Source organism: Bombina bombina, chromosome 4, assembly GCF_027579735.1.
Source record: "Bombina bombina isolate aBomBom1 chromosome 4, aBomBom1.pri, whole genome shotgun sequence".
Lineage (NCBI taxonomy): Eukaryota > Metazoa > Chordata > Amphibia > Anura > Bombinatoridae > Bombina > Bombina bombina.
In genome coordinates, this window is record NC_069502.1 from 223,727,097 (window position 1) to 223,740,247 (window position 13,151).

The 13,151-nt window shown below is 34.1% G+C and overlaps 1 protein-coding gene across 5 annotated transcripts in view; it reads left to right on the forward strand.

The window, feature by feature from the left end:
* Positions 1-934: 934 nt before the first annotated feature.
* The window catches only part of LOC128656094 (kyphoscoliosis peptidase-like), a 31,312-nt gene continuing 19,095 nt past the window's right edge, over positions 935-13,151 (forward strand). The window contains exons 1-6 of one of the 5 annotated variants that reach the window (XM_053709782.1): positions 935-1,208; positions 6,663-6,725; positions 10,344-10,418; positions 10,625-10,696; positions 11,909-11,991; positions 12,070-12,178. In XM_053709782.1, coding sequence (XP_053565757.1) covers positions 1,082-1,208; positions 6,663-6,725; positions 10,344-10,418; positions 10,625-10,696; positions 11,909-11,991; positions 12,070-12,178 — 529 coding nt within the window. In that variant the 5' untranslated portion in view covers positions 935-1,081. Of the gene's footprint in view, positions 1,209-1,932; positions 2,004-2,209; positions 2,298-6,662; positions 6,726-6,939; positions 7,016-10,343; positions 10,419-10,624; positions 11,992-12,069; positions 12,179-13,151 lie in introns of those variants that run through there. The other 4 variants (XM_053709785.1, XM_053709783.1, XM_053709784.1 and 1 more) reach the window with 4 other exon arrangements.

Here is a 13,151-nt window from a genome sequence, read left to right on the forward strand (position 1 = left end):
GCCAGGAAACAGAGGAGTGTTTGGCGGCCATAATTTACTTTTAAACTTTAGTTTAATAAACGGTTGTGGGTAATTTAAAGGTTCCTAGGGATATTTATCCTAGATTTTAAAGCATAAATAATAAAGTATGTATGATTTTATTTTTGACTTTTTTGAGTGAGAGTGAGTGCTATAGTAACCCCTTAGCTGCCTATTCCTTGTTAGTCCAAGCCATTCTGCCCACATTAGTGGCCAGCCAAATCCAGCCCTCCATGGCTTTTTTGTGTCCCTCAGCAAAGTGTAGAAGGCAGACAAAACTAATTTATTATGGGGGGGAAAACTGTCATATACTAGTACTTATTATGTAATAAGGACACATTTTTTAAATTTCAATAGATTAGACAGTTAAATTAACAACTAACAATTAATTTACTTTGTAGTTTTTAACTAAAAAAGTGAATACAATGTAATTATATTTTGAAGTGCTCCCTTTGCTGATCCCACCAAAAGTAACCACCTTCGGTGTGCCAACCTCTGTTGAAAAGTGATACCGTTAATTATTACCATTTCTGTAAAAAATATATATATCATCCATAATGAGAGGATCCCTTCTCAAAGTAGCTGTGGTGTCAGGAACATAATACCCATTTTAGACTATTTACAGCTAGAAATCTAAAGCTGAAAAAAGAGAAGAGTGGCACTGGCAAAGAACAGAGGTAAATTAGTTTAAAGTTGAAATAAGGTTTCAGCTTGGCCCTTTTCCTAAAAGTTCTATTTAACAACCTAGCTCTGAGCCAGAGCAGTTTGGCACCTAATGCAGAACAGGTGGGCAAATTGCTGCTAAACCATGTCCCAGGGAAAACGAGAGGAAACCCCATCCGCAGGGGGTCTCAGTTATCAGAGGCTTCAGGGTACCCTTCTGCAGGGTGCTAATGGAAAGCTGGTCGGTGCAGCCAGATTTTGTTAACGCTGGCCGGTGGGGAGGGGGAAGGAGAGGAGATTGAGAAGTAAAAGCTGGCGTTTGCTGTCATCCTGTAAAGAGCTAGCTCTGGCACTGCTGCAGCTCTCTGCTCAGCTGCAATAACAAGTGACTGTACAGTGTATGCTGTCAGCTATGGAGATAAGACAGGACTGTAACAATTTACGCATAGACCTGCTGCTTATTGTGAATTCACAGGACAAGAAGACTGAAGGTTTAAAGAGTGAGATCTCTGAACGCCAAACACAAGGTACAGTCATTCCAAAAGCATGTCTGTTCATGGATCATTTTACAGTTACTGGGGCAGCAGAGGAAGTTAGAAAGGCTGCAGAAGTTACTGTATTTAGCATTGCAGAGGTTGTCAGGTTTCATTTGGGCAAGACCATGTTCAGTGTTACATAGTGGTCTTGGATAATAGTTCATTATTAAATGTTTGTTTTTAGCAATGATTTTAACTAGAAAGAATGCAGATGCATTACTAGACACTTATAGCAACTAAAAGCCTAAATAAAAATATCATATTCAATAAATATTTATAAGTACATAAAATAGGATAGATTCATTTAAATTGCATATATATATGTTTTCTATGTTATATCTACAGCTGTGAATTTTAAAGTGTATTAGATTTTTTTAGCTTTTTTAGAAAAAAAAACAAACAACAAAACAACAGAATTTTGTTGCTGAATAAACCTTTTTTTTCTTGTCTGCTTAGATTGTAAGCTCTCTTGTGGACAGTGACGTCTAATTCTTTTTATCTTAGTCTTTCTATCCCTATCTTGGCATTATTTTGCTCCTGTATAACAGTACCTGTCTGTAAGCTTATTCCTACTGAACCTCTCACTTCACTTTAAACTGTTCCGGTTTCACAAAGTGAACAAATTAAAAACACCCAGAAAAGCCCAATCATGCCCCTAGGAGGACTTGCCCACTGCAATACATGTACCACCTGACTCCTCCCCTGTGACATTCAGTCCTGCCACCAGCCTCAGTGACTGCCCCCAACCAGGCTCTCAGTCTAGGACACCAGGCAGAATGCAGGGAGGTATAGTATAGCTCTGCAGAAGCTTTTGTCATGCTACAAATGATAATAATAGCAATAAATATAGTCAGTCAGCCTTGCTGAGGCTTGCTCTTTTCTATAGAGCTGTGAATGTTGTCCTTATAAGCTACTTAGCAACAAATAGTCTTGCACCATACTAGTTTATATTTAAATTTAAAGGTTACTTAATTACTGCCTTTTCTTGTGCATAATACAGTCAATACCTCATTCTATAGCTCTTCGCAGATATTGTAGGGGAGTTTTACAAATTGAAGTTTTGTTGCAACCCTGATTAAAGTAAGTCTATTGGCAACATTTTGCCAACATATATACACATAAATACACATGTGTGTGTGTATATATATATATATATATATATATATATATATATATATATATATATATATATATATATGAGAGAGAGCTCCGTAATCTGTTGACGCTCTACAAATAATTGATGATGATAATAATAATATAAATACACACATAAATATACAAAACCCTTTTATCTAAATGGTTTAGGACTGGAAAAATTCTGTATTTCGGATTTGTTTGTGTTTCCTAATTGTTTGGATTTTGGAATATTGGTATATTTGCATCTGTATATTGCGATAGTTTGGAGAGTGGATGGGACCAAGTGTAAACAGCAATATCCTATGTCATGTATACAATATTTATTTGTCTTAATACAGCTTATATGTGCAACCTAAAGGACATTTTGTACCATTTTTCATATTTTTGTATACATAGTACCACCATATAACTCAGTACTCTAATTAGAACGGTAATAGTTGTTGTTTTAAATAAATATATAGCATTTGCATTTTAGACTATAAAAAAACAAACCAAAGACGCAGGCAGAAAAGATTGTGACTTGCTGGTGAAGTATAATTAAAATTTTCGGTTTTGGGCATTTGTACACATGCTTGTGTTTATGTACATGCATACACGTGCACACACGCATGCGCACACCCACACACAAACAAAATCACAACAATGTTCTTTTTGTTCATTCTAGGAAAACAGTGAAAATGCAGAAAAAAAAAATATTGTTTTATATAACCTAAGATTCAAGCTCAACACTTTTTATTTATATTTTGCAAAGGTGTCAGGTATTTTGGTAGCCATCAACTAAATTTCTTAAAGGGATATGAAACCCAAGAAAAATCTTTTGTGATTCAGACAGAGCATACTATTTTTAAAACAATTCTAATTTACTTCTATTATCAAATTTGCTTCGTTCCCAATAAAATCTGCATTGAAAGGATACCTAGAGCACTACATGGCAGGGAAAAGTGCTGCCATCTAGTTCTCTTGCAAATGGATAGCATTCTTGCAAAACTGTTGCCATATAGTGCTCTAGAAATGGGCCTGTTCCTAAGCATACATTCCTGCTTTTCAACAAAGAGATACCAAGAGAACAAAGAAAAAATTATAATAGAAGTAAATTAGAAAGTTGTTTAAAATTCCATGCTCTATCTGAATCATGAACAGAACATTTTGGGTTTCATATCCCTTTAAAAAAAAAATCAAAGATTAGTCATTTTATTTTGGGTGGGATATATACAGATACTGAAGTAGTGTTACTGGTAAAAATAAATCCTTTAACATGGGTTACTTTTGAATGTTGTACAAGCCATTTATCAAATAGCTGTTTTCAGATGATCAGAGAACACGATGAAAAAATGTTTGGCAGGCTTTTAATTATCCATCGTCTCTTTTTATATATAGCACTAGCAATATATCATGTCACTATAAACTATTAATTTGTCAGCACAGGGAGACATTGAGTAATTAAAGGGACACTAAACCCAAAAAATTTATTTCGTGATTCAGAAAGAGAATTCAATTTTAAACAACTTTACAATTTACTTCTATTATCTAATATGCTTTATTTTTTAGATATCCTTTGTTAAAGAAATAGCAATGCACATGGGTGAGCCAATAACATGAGGCATCTATGTGCAGGCACCAATCAGCAGCTACTGAGCCTATCTAGATATGCTATTCAGCAAAGAATATCAAGAGAATGAAGCAAAATAGATAATATAAGTAAATTAGAAAGTTGTTTAAAATGGCACGCTCTATCTAAATCACTAAAGAAAAAATGTGGGTTTAATGTCCCTTTAAATCCACTGTTTTTAAAAGCAGAAGGAAGAAGATCACAAAGCTATAAAGATTAAAGGGACAGTCTACACCAGAATATTTATTGTTTTAAAAGATAGATAATCCCTTTATTACCCATTTCCCAGTTTTGCATAACCAACACAGCTATATTAATATACTTTTTACCTCTGTGATTATCTTGTATCTAAGCCTCTGCAAACTGCCCCTTTTTCAGTTCTTTTGACAGACTTGCAGTCTAGCCAATCAGTGCCTGCTCCCAGATTACTTCACGTGCACGAGCACAGTGTTATCTATATGAAATATGTGAACTAACACCCTCTAGTGGTGAAAAACTGTTAAAATGCAATCTGAAAGAGGTGGGCTTCAAGGTCTAAGAAATTAGCATATGAACCTCCTAGGTTAAGCTTTCAACTAAGCATACCAAGAGAACAAAGCAAAATTGGTGATAAAAGTAAATTGGAAAATTGTTTAAAAGTACATGCTCTATCTGAATTATGAAAGTTTATTTTGGCCTAGACTGCCCCTTTAAGTCTGAGTATGGAAGCTCCCAATGTCTCTTCAAAGTCACCATCACTTTGTTTTTATTTTTTTAGTCAAAGTTGTCCCAGAATTCAGGAACTAAATAATTTTTTTGCACCTTTTTTATATCTTTTATTTATAAGCCTACATGCATTTTGTCCAGTTAAGTTACTTTTATAAAAATTGCTTTTAGAAGAACAAGTGACCTGGCAAAGGAGTAACAGCCATGAAGAGACTCAAAAACACCTTTAAAGGGATATGAAACCCAACAATGTTCTTTTGTGATTCAGAGCATACAATAAAAAAACGTTTCCAATTTACATCTGTTATCAAATGTGCTATGTTTCCATAATATTCTTTGTTGAAGAGATACCTAGGTAGGCATTTGAAGCACAACATGGCAGGAAATAGTGCTGTCATCTAGTGCTCTAGCAAATGGATAAGATTCTTGCAAAATTGCTGCCATATAGTGTCTTCTTTTTAACAAAAGATACCAAGAGAACAAAGACAATTTGCTAATAGAAATACATTTTAAACTTGTTAAAAATGGAATGCTCTATCTGAATTATGAAATAAACATTTTGGGTTTTATATCCCTTTAAGGGTCAATGTTTCCAGTAGTCATCTGTACCTGTGCTTTGCTGATGTCTGTTTATTTCAGTAACTGTCACAGCCTTGAAAGATTAAACATCTGTCACTAGCTTAAAGGCCATGTTCTATACTATAATATTATCTGAAAATAAGCAGAGTTGCCCACATTCTACATGGGACTGCTGGGTCAAATAATTTATCAGGGACAATCTGTAGGTGACTGGGTCACAATAGTAGGCGGAGATAAAACCTACACTCTTGATCCCACCATGTATATTTTTCACAACTAAGCAGTCATTGTACCCATTTGCTGTCAGTAACATCTTTGATTTCTAGTAATATATGTAAATAGTAGTGATTTGATCCCCTTGACTGCTCCTCACACCATTCTGCTCCATAGGAGGCCTTTTACATCACCTAACACTCAGGGGCTTTAAGTGTCCAGTATTTTTGTATAGATTTTACTGATCAGCCTGCTAAAATACTGCACTGTCCAGTTTAATACTAGACACCTGGCAACCCTATTTGAGACTAATAAGAAGTATATTCAATGGCCCAACCTACTTAGCAGTGCTGGGAAGTGTGCAAACATAAGAAATAAAAAAATAACACACACTAGCCTTCACCTTGAACCTTTATATTGCTTACATACTTGTGTATGTTATAAGTAGATAGTGTATTATACTGGACTGGATTACAAGTGGGGCGCAAAAATGTTAGCGCTATTTTGTGCTTACATTGCTCAAGTCAAATCAATAGCACTTTTATTTTTGTACTCATGTTACAAGTTGAAAGTAAAATATTAGCACACAGTGAAATTCTAGGGCACTCTACCATCTGAATGTAACGTGGTGCGTTACTCCCTCACATAATAGGCTTCTATGGGGGCTCGTTGAAAACTCATGTCGGCTATTACTCGAGCACTAAGATAAAGGTGTGCTGCTATATTGAAGGTGCTTTAAGCCCAAGGTTAAAAATTGGAGTTACTTTTAATCTGTAATTTTCTATTGAAATATATGTTTTTAAAGATACACAAACACATATATCTATATATACATATATATATATATATATATATATATATATATATATATATATATACACACACACACACATTTATATCCACCTTTGAGACATACCTTACCCCCTTCAAAAGTAAGCCTTTATTTTTAATTTAATATGTATAAATATGAGTGAAATACTTTAATATATTATACTCGTGTTGTGTTCTATATATGTTCAGGAGTTAACACTTTACTGCAGGTCTCTAAAGGAGTGCATCATATGAGAGAAAATATTGTACCCTGCGCAATAGGGATATGCACTCTACGCTTTCGTTTGCAATCCACTTGTAATCTAGCCATGTATGTTTATAATATGATGGTTGCTTATTGTATAATGGTCACCATTTTCTTCTCTCTACAGTCAAACCAGTGCTAAGGAAGCCTCATGCAAGTGGACACATTATCAGTAGCTATGAAAGCCATGGTAAGCAGTAGCAATTGCTCTCAGATATCCTACAAGAAACACCTGACATTCCAATGTTTTTTTAGCATGGTCTGCATTTATATATCATTGTATATAATATGATTTATGATTGCAATTATGTGTTAAGATATTAACGGCTAGATTAAAGTTGAAGAGCAAATCTCTATGCACTTGTTTAAAATTTGCTTAAATACCTTTCCTTTTTGAATCGTAGCAGTTTAGGAGCAATCTTCCATTGAAATTCTGCGTATTTCCTAACCCACCATGAGGCTAATTTGCATTAGCCAATGGTAAGTTCTATATTGGCTTAGTTCCGGGTAGCGAGCATGTATTTAATGCATGCACACTGCCATCAGAAACTGTCAATGTTATAGCCCTGTAACACGTGACAAACAAAGATCCCACGTTTGGGCAAAGGAACTTCATTTACACTTGTGCGCAAGAATTTTATATATATGCCAACATATTTTTGCATGCGCTAGCGTTTCAGTTTTGTTGAATTGTTGAACGCGCACAGCGTAAATCAATATTTAAATTAGGAGCGCAGCGATTGCTCATTACTAAACGCTGTAGACACCACCAATTTAGTGGAGGAAAGTTATGATGATATTTACCAGATATACATTTATATTTTCTTGACTATATAAACTTCAATTTAAAAAAATAGTAAGTGCTATCTGCTACGTTTTATTTAAACTTTACAATGATATGTTTTGCATAAACATCATTTTCAAAATTTTTCTAATCCTTTAAAGGGACACTGAAACCAAATTTTTTTCTTTCATGATTAAGATAGAACATGCATTTGAAGCAACTTTCTAATTTACTCCTATTATCAATTTTTCTTCGTTCTCTTGCTATCTTTATTTGAAAAAGAAGGCATCTAAGCTAAGGAGCCAGCCAATTTTTGGTTTAGTACAATGGACAGTACGTGTTTATTGGTGGGTGAATTTATCTACCAATCAGCAAGAACAACCCAGGTTGTTCACCAAAAATGGGCCGGCATCTAAACTTACATTTTTGCTTGTCAAATAAAGATACCAAGATAATGAAGAAAATTTGATAATAGGAGTAAAATAGAACGTTGCTTAAAATGGCATGCTCTATCTGAATCAAGAAAGACAAAATTTGGTTTTAGTGTTCCTTTAACACTTTCTGATATACATTTTTATTAAAAAATATTGCACCAAAAAGTTATAAGGGCTCAAAGTTATGAGATCTCAGGTGTTAGAAAATGCTTTTACACAGGGATCCTTCAGAACATATTTATATTTGTATGTCTTTAAAATTGAATGTATACATACATATATACACATATAAATACATATACACATATAAACACATAAATATAATGTTTTGTTGCAATTGGGTCGCAATTTGTCCTAATAACAGAGGAGCATATGTATATTGTTGCGCACATCTGTAGTATCTGCCTTGTACTACTTTGGTTTCTACATTGCTCATTGAAACATTGGAACCTAGGAACCACAGCATTCCATCCAGGGAGACCAAACAAGTCTAGTCAGCTGTTGACTACAACACCCAGCCTGCCTTTACAGCACTACCTGACACCTCTGGAAGAGTTTTCCTTGCACATTCAGCTGGAGACTGAGAGGCACAGCTCGCTTTATTTGCACTCACAAATAGTGCAATACTTTTGCGAGTATTTACACTGTTCATTTTTTTGGAAGAGTTTGAATTTGTTTTTAAATGATGGACAGTATCTCATATCAGTAAAGATGGGGGGGAAAAGTTTCAGCTTTTTCAATTAGTCTCCAAACTACTTGCCTGTGCAAAATAGAATCCTCATTGTCTTGCAGAATTAGCTTTATCAGGGAGCTAAATAATGTATCATAGAATCAGATTATTCTAGAGGAATATTGTTTTTACAAACAAGAAGATACAGTAGTGGACCTCATGGCAATGGGACAAAATTTCTTATGATTCTCAAGGAGTTGTAACAAAAAGGTAGATTTAGCATTTCTTTCAGATTGCCCCAGAAAACCTTGAAACCCTTTTCTAAAAAAAGTCCTCATGGGTGAAATATGTGAACATTCCATTTAAGGATGTAACTTTTGCATCAATGTCCAATTTTTCATCCCTATCAAGAAACTATTACAGGCATTTATAAGAATCAAACCTCCATGTGGGAAAATGATGACATCATCATTAATTTGTATAGCACTGAAAAATTCCATAGTGCTGATGAAATACATCTTTAGTCTTACAGGATTTGATTTGTTCTTTAGCTGTGCTTTAGAACAAGACTTGTTTTAGACTTTCACGTTGCTGTCACATAAGAATCTGAGATATTCAGACCCTTTCATCATTGGAACCCTATATGCTGTATCTTAATAAATATAAGCTGCTGCTGAAATCAGTCCCAGAGTTCCTACTAATGGCAGTCAACAGCAGAATAATGCTTCTGGCTAGGTCAACAGTAGCTTTAAGAACTGTGCTAAGCTAAGCACAGGATACACAGGTTCCTTGTGGGTTGTCTCTTTTTCTTTGGCAGCAGAAGCTTAAACTTCCACTTTATATCTCTGTAACACTACAGTGTGGTCAATACTGACCTAATTTCATAAAACACCACAAAGTATACATTAGAGCATCCTCTAGTGGAAGTTTTAGTCACAAATGTCTTTATTCAGTTTCATTTATTAATGATTAAATGTATTTATTTATTTATTTTAAAAAATAAAGATGTAAAGATGGTGTTTTTCTGTGCTTCATCAAAAGAGAGTTGCGCAACCAGGAAACAAAGATATAACAGCTAGCCACTGCACCATCCATCCATCCAGGAGCCTTTCACGGAGAAAAACGTTCCCACTTTCCTGTAATCTTCTCTATTATTTGACAGTGGTTCATATTCTAACTTATTAAGTTATCAGTATAGTTTATTAATGTCATTCTTTATAAATTCCCTTTAAGTTTCAATTTCATAAGTCAGTTTTATTAATATCTTGTTTCTTATGAAATTAGCCAGGTGGGGTCGGATGTCACTATAAGAATATGTATACACCTACTCACATTTAAAGGTTGAATATAAATTCTCAGGGAATAGATATCAGTAAATATACTTGCAAAAAAATGCACCTAAAACAAAAAAAAAAATCTCATCATTCATTCAATTATGCAAACAACTTTGGTACCCTGAGTATTACACAGAGATTTAGGAATTGTTCAACGCAATGCAAAATATTGTTTTTCATCTTTTAATGTTATGTTTATTGTTTCTGTTTGTTATATATTGTCTATGTGGTAGACTTGAACACAATTATAAATCAAAATGAATGCAGTGTTTGATTAATGTACATAGCATTATTTACACAGTACATATTAGAAGTTATTAGTAAGCAGATTTGTAGAAAAGCCGGCACAACATCATAAAACAAAGTCTTTATTTTACAAATTTAAAATTACAGCAATTTTTCAGCGTTCAGCCTTAAGGATAGACATGTTAGTTATTAGTACATATTATTAGTATACTATTTAAACATATTTCTTAATGGGGACACTGTTGAATAGGTTAATATCTTATTTCAAATCTACTGATTCTCTGTATAATTAAACATATCTTTGCTAATCCAGTGAAATCTTTATATTTCTGTTTCACAGAAACTCATGTGCGGTTAGCAATTCACCCAAAAAACAGTAAACCGGAGATATTTAACAGACTGCCAATCCCAAAAGGTAAGCATTTTGTTCTTCATTTTTTTCTTATATAAAAACCTAGCACAATAAGTATTCTTGATTTATTTTCTGACTACTATTATGCCCTAAAAGTAAACATCTTGCTATCTAAAGGATAGACATTGAGATTGATTTGATACTTATGCATCACATAGACAAATTGATGGGTTACTATGATTAACTATAATACTTGCTATGTATTTAAGGGCTACCAGTTACTCCTGGAAATGGGCACAGTTGGGAAAAGTGTCCTCAGCCCAGTACCAAAGATTTTTACGGTAAGATATTCGTTAACCCTGTAATTAACATTATGCATTTTAGACTTTTCATTAACATGTCCAATCTGCAAGCATTTACAGAAAAACATTTTTTTAAAGAGCTTTATTAAGTTTTAACAATTTTCATTACAAAAACTAAGAAAAAGCAAATAAGCAGCAACAGAGGTAATTACATAGTCTCTAGGATTAATAGTCTCCAATAATAAACATGGAATCAAACATTCAATGGTCTAACCCCAGCCCACTCACCTGAGGCACAACCAAGGATAATATCTCAATATGAAATGATACACTTGTTCTTTATAGTAAGTTAATCAACTATATATCCTACAGTTATGCTATAGAGGTAGAAAGAAAAAAAATCTCCACAGCTATTTATTCTCTGCAGAAATCAGAATAACTTTTGTGTATAGTATTCATTCATGCTATTTGGTGGAGTGCGGTATGGCTTCCCCCCCCCCCCCTACTCAGCCTTGTCTCTTAAGGGTGCAATAAATATAGCTGTCTTCCACATTCCTTTTATTAGTACATCGATATTTAAAGAAAATGTTTGAAGGCTTGAACTAAAATTCTAAAAATGTATACATTTACTCCATATGCGAGTCTAACCCCTTTATGGTGGTTGGCATTTTATTTGTGTATTAACATGTTAATGTAACAAATCTGAGCTGTTCTCTTTAAAACTCCAAATCACCCATTTCAGGCCTTTAAATCTTTCAAACTTCATCATATTAATAAGGAATAATGGATTGAATAGAGAAAGAAGAAATGTGAGTGTGAGAGCAGAATTTTATGTCTGCAAGAAAATAAACTGTGAAATAGAGAGTTTAGTTAATAGGGTAAGGGTGTTTTATCCAGCCTAGGGGTCTTGTTGTATAGATGTGACTATATAACCTTAAACACTTGATATTTTGGTAAACATTTATTTACAATCTTTGGTATACTGGCTAGAAAATGAATTAAAGGCACATAAAGAAGCAATACTAAAATGCTAGCGCTCTATTGCTTGAATAGCAATAAAAGTGAAAAACTCACTGCTTAATGAAAAGAAGGTCCATTAGAAAGTGTATTACTACCACAGATGCTCAATGTGTATATTATTTCATTGTGCTGATTAGTACTTGTTGTAATGTTCAGTGGAAGGTTATGTAGAGAAAAAGGGATGAAAACCTACAGATTCCACACCAATTGTAGCTTTTCTTGTCTTGTTAGCTTACCCCTGGGATAAATCCAACTTAAAATCTATACCAGTAAACCTGAAGAACTTTGAAAAACTGGATGCATTTGCAGTGCAGGTATTTAGTCTTTCCTTTTGTTATGCTCTGAAAGTATTTTAAATACACCTATGTCCGAAATTATATTTTCTCTTGCAGACAGGAAAGAAAAGTACAGTAGAACAACTTGTAAATTCCCTGTTTAAGATGGCGCGTACTGACCTGGAGAAAGTCCGGGCTATCTGGATGTGGATCTGTCATCACATAGGTGAGGACCAATCACAGCTAAGTGTGGAAATATTCTCCATTTGCGTTGTACTATACAATTTAAAAAAAGGATAAACCATAGAGACTCTCTGATTTCAGCGGTCCTATAAAAGGACATTAAGTTATAATTTACAGTAATGTTATCACCTGAATTCCTGTCCAGATAGAAAGTGTGTACACACTTTAAAAATACTTGAGACTGTACATTCAAGGTCCCTTAAAACTCTGAAAGAGGGCTACGACCCATGAGTAACAATTGTCCCTTCAAGGGGTTTTGTGTAGTCATCAAAACCACTGAGCAGCAGACAAATCAGTATTTTGTTTGCTGAAAAGTCAATTATACTCCTTGCATAAGGTAATTAAGGTTGTGAATTTGTAACATAGTGAATCATAAAAATTATTGTATTATTCTTATAAGCATATCTAGGCAAGTGTCCCTGCCTGCCTTCCTATAGAAGTAGTCCGTATATATTTTTTCCAATGCAACAGAGAACTCTGGGTAAGATATGCAAATTAGATATACAATACCTTACAGTTTTTGCTTCCATACTGTGTCTGACTACAGAATCCATTTATGGGGTAAGTGCAGCAAAACAGAAACCACTTCTGGACAGCTGTTTCGAGTTTATTAACTATCATCAGCAGAAGATAGGTTTGCTTTGTTGCTTAGTGAAGCAATATTTATTTAAGCTATGGAGTAGATAAAACTGATATTAAAATCCTCCATTACATAAAAGTAAGAACCATAAAAATTGTGTTTTTTGTCTTGCTGAACTTACCCCATAAGGGGATTCAGTGATAAGACACAGTATGGAAGCAAAAACTGTGAGATATTTTATATCTAATTTGCATTTCTCGGGTGCATTGGAATCAATGTATACGTACTACTTCTATAAGAAGGCAGGCGGGGATACTTGCCTAGATATGCTGATTGGCTATAAAATCATTTTTATGGTTCTTACTTTTAAATAATG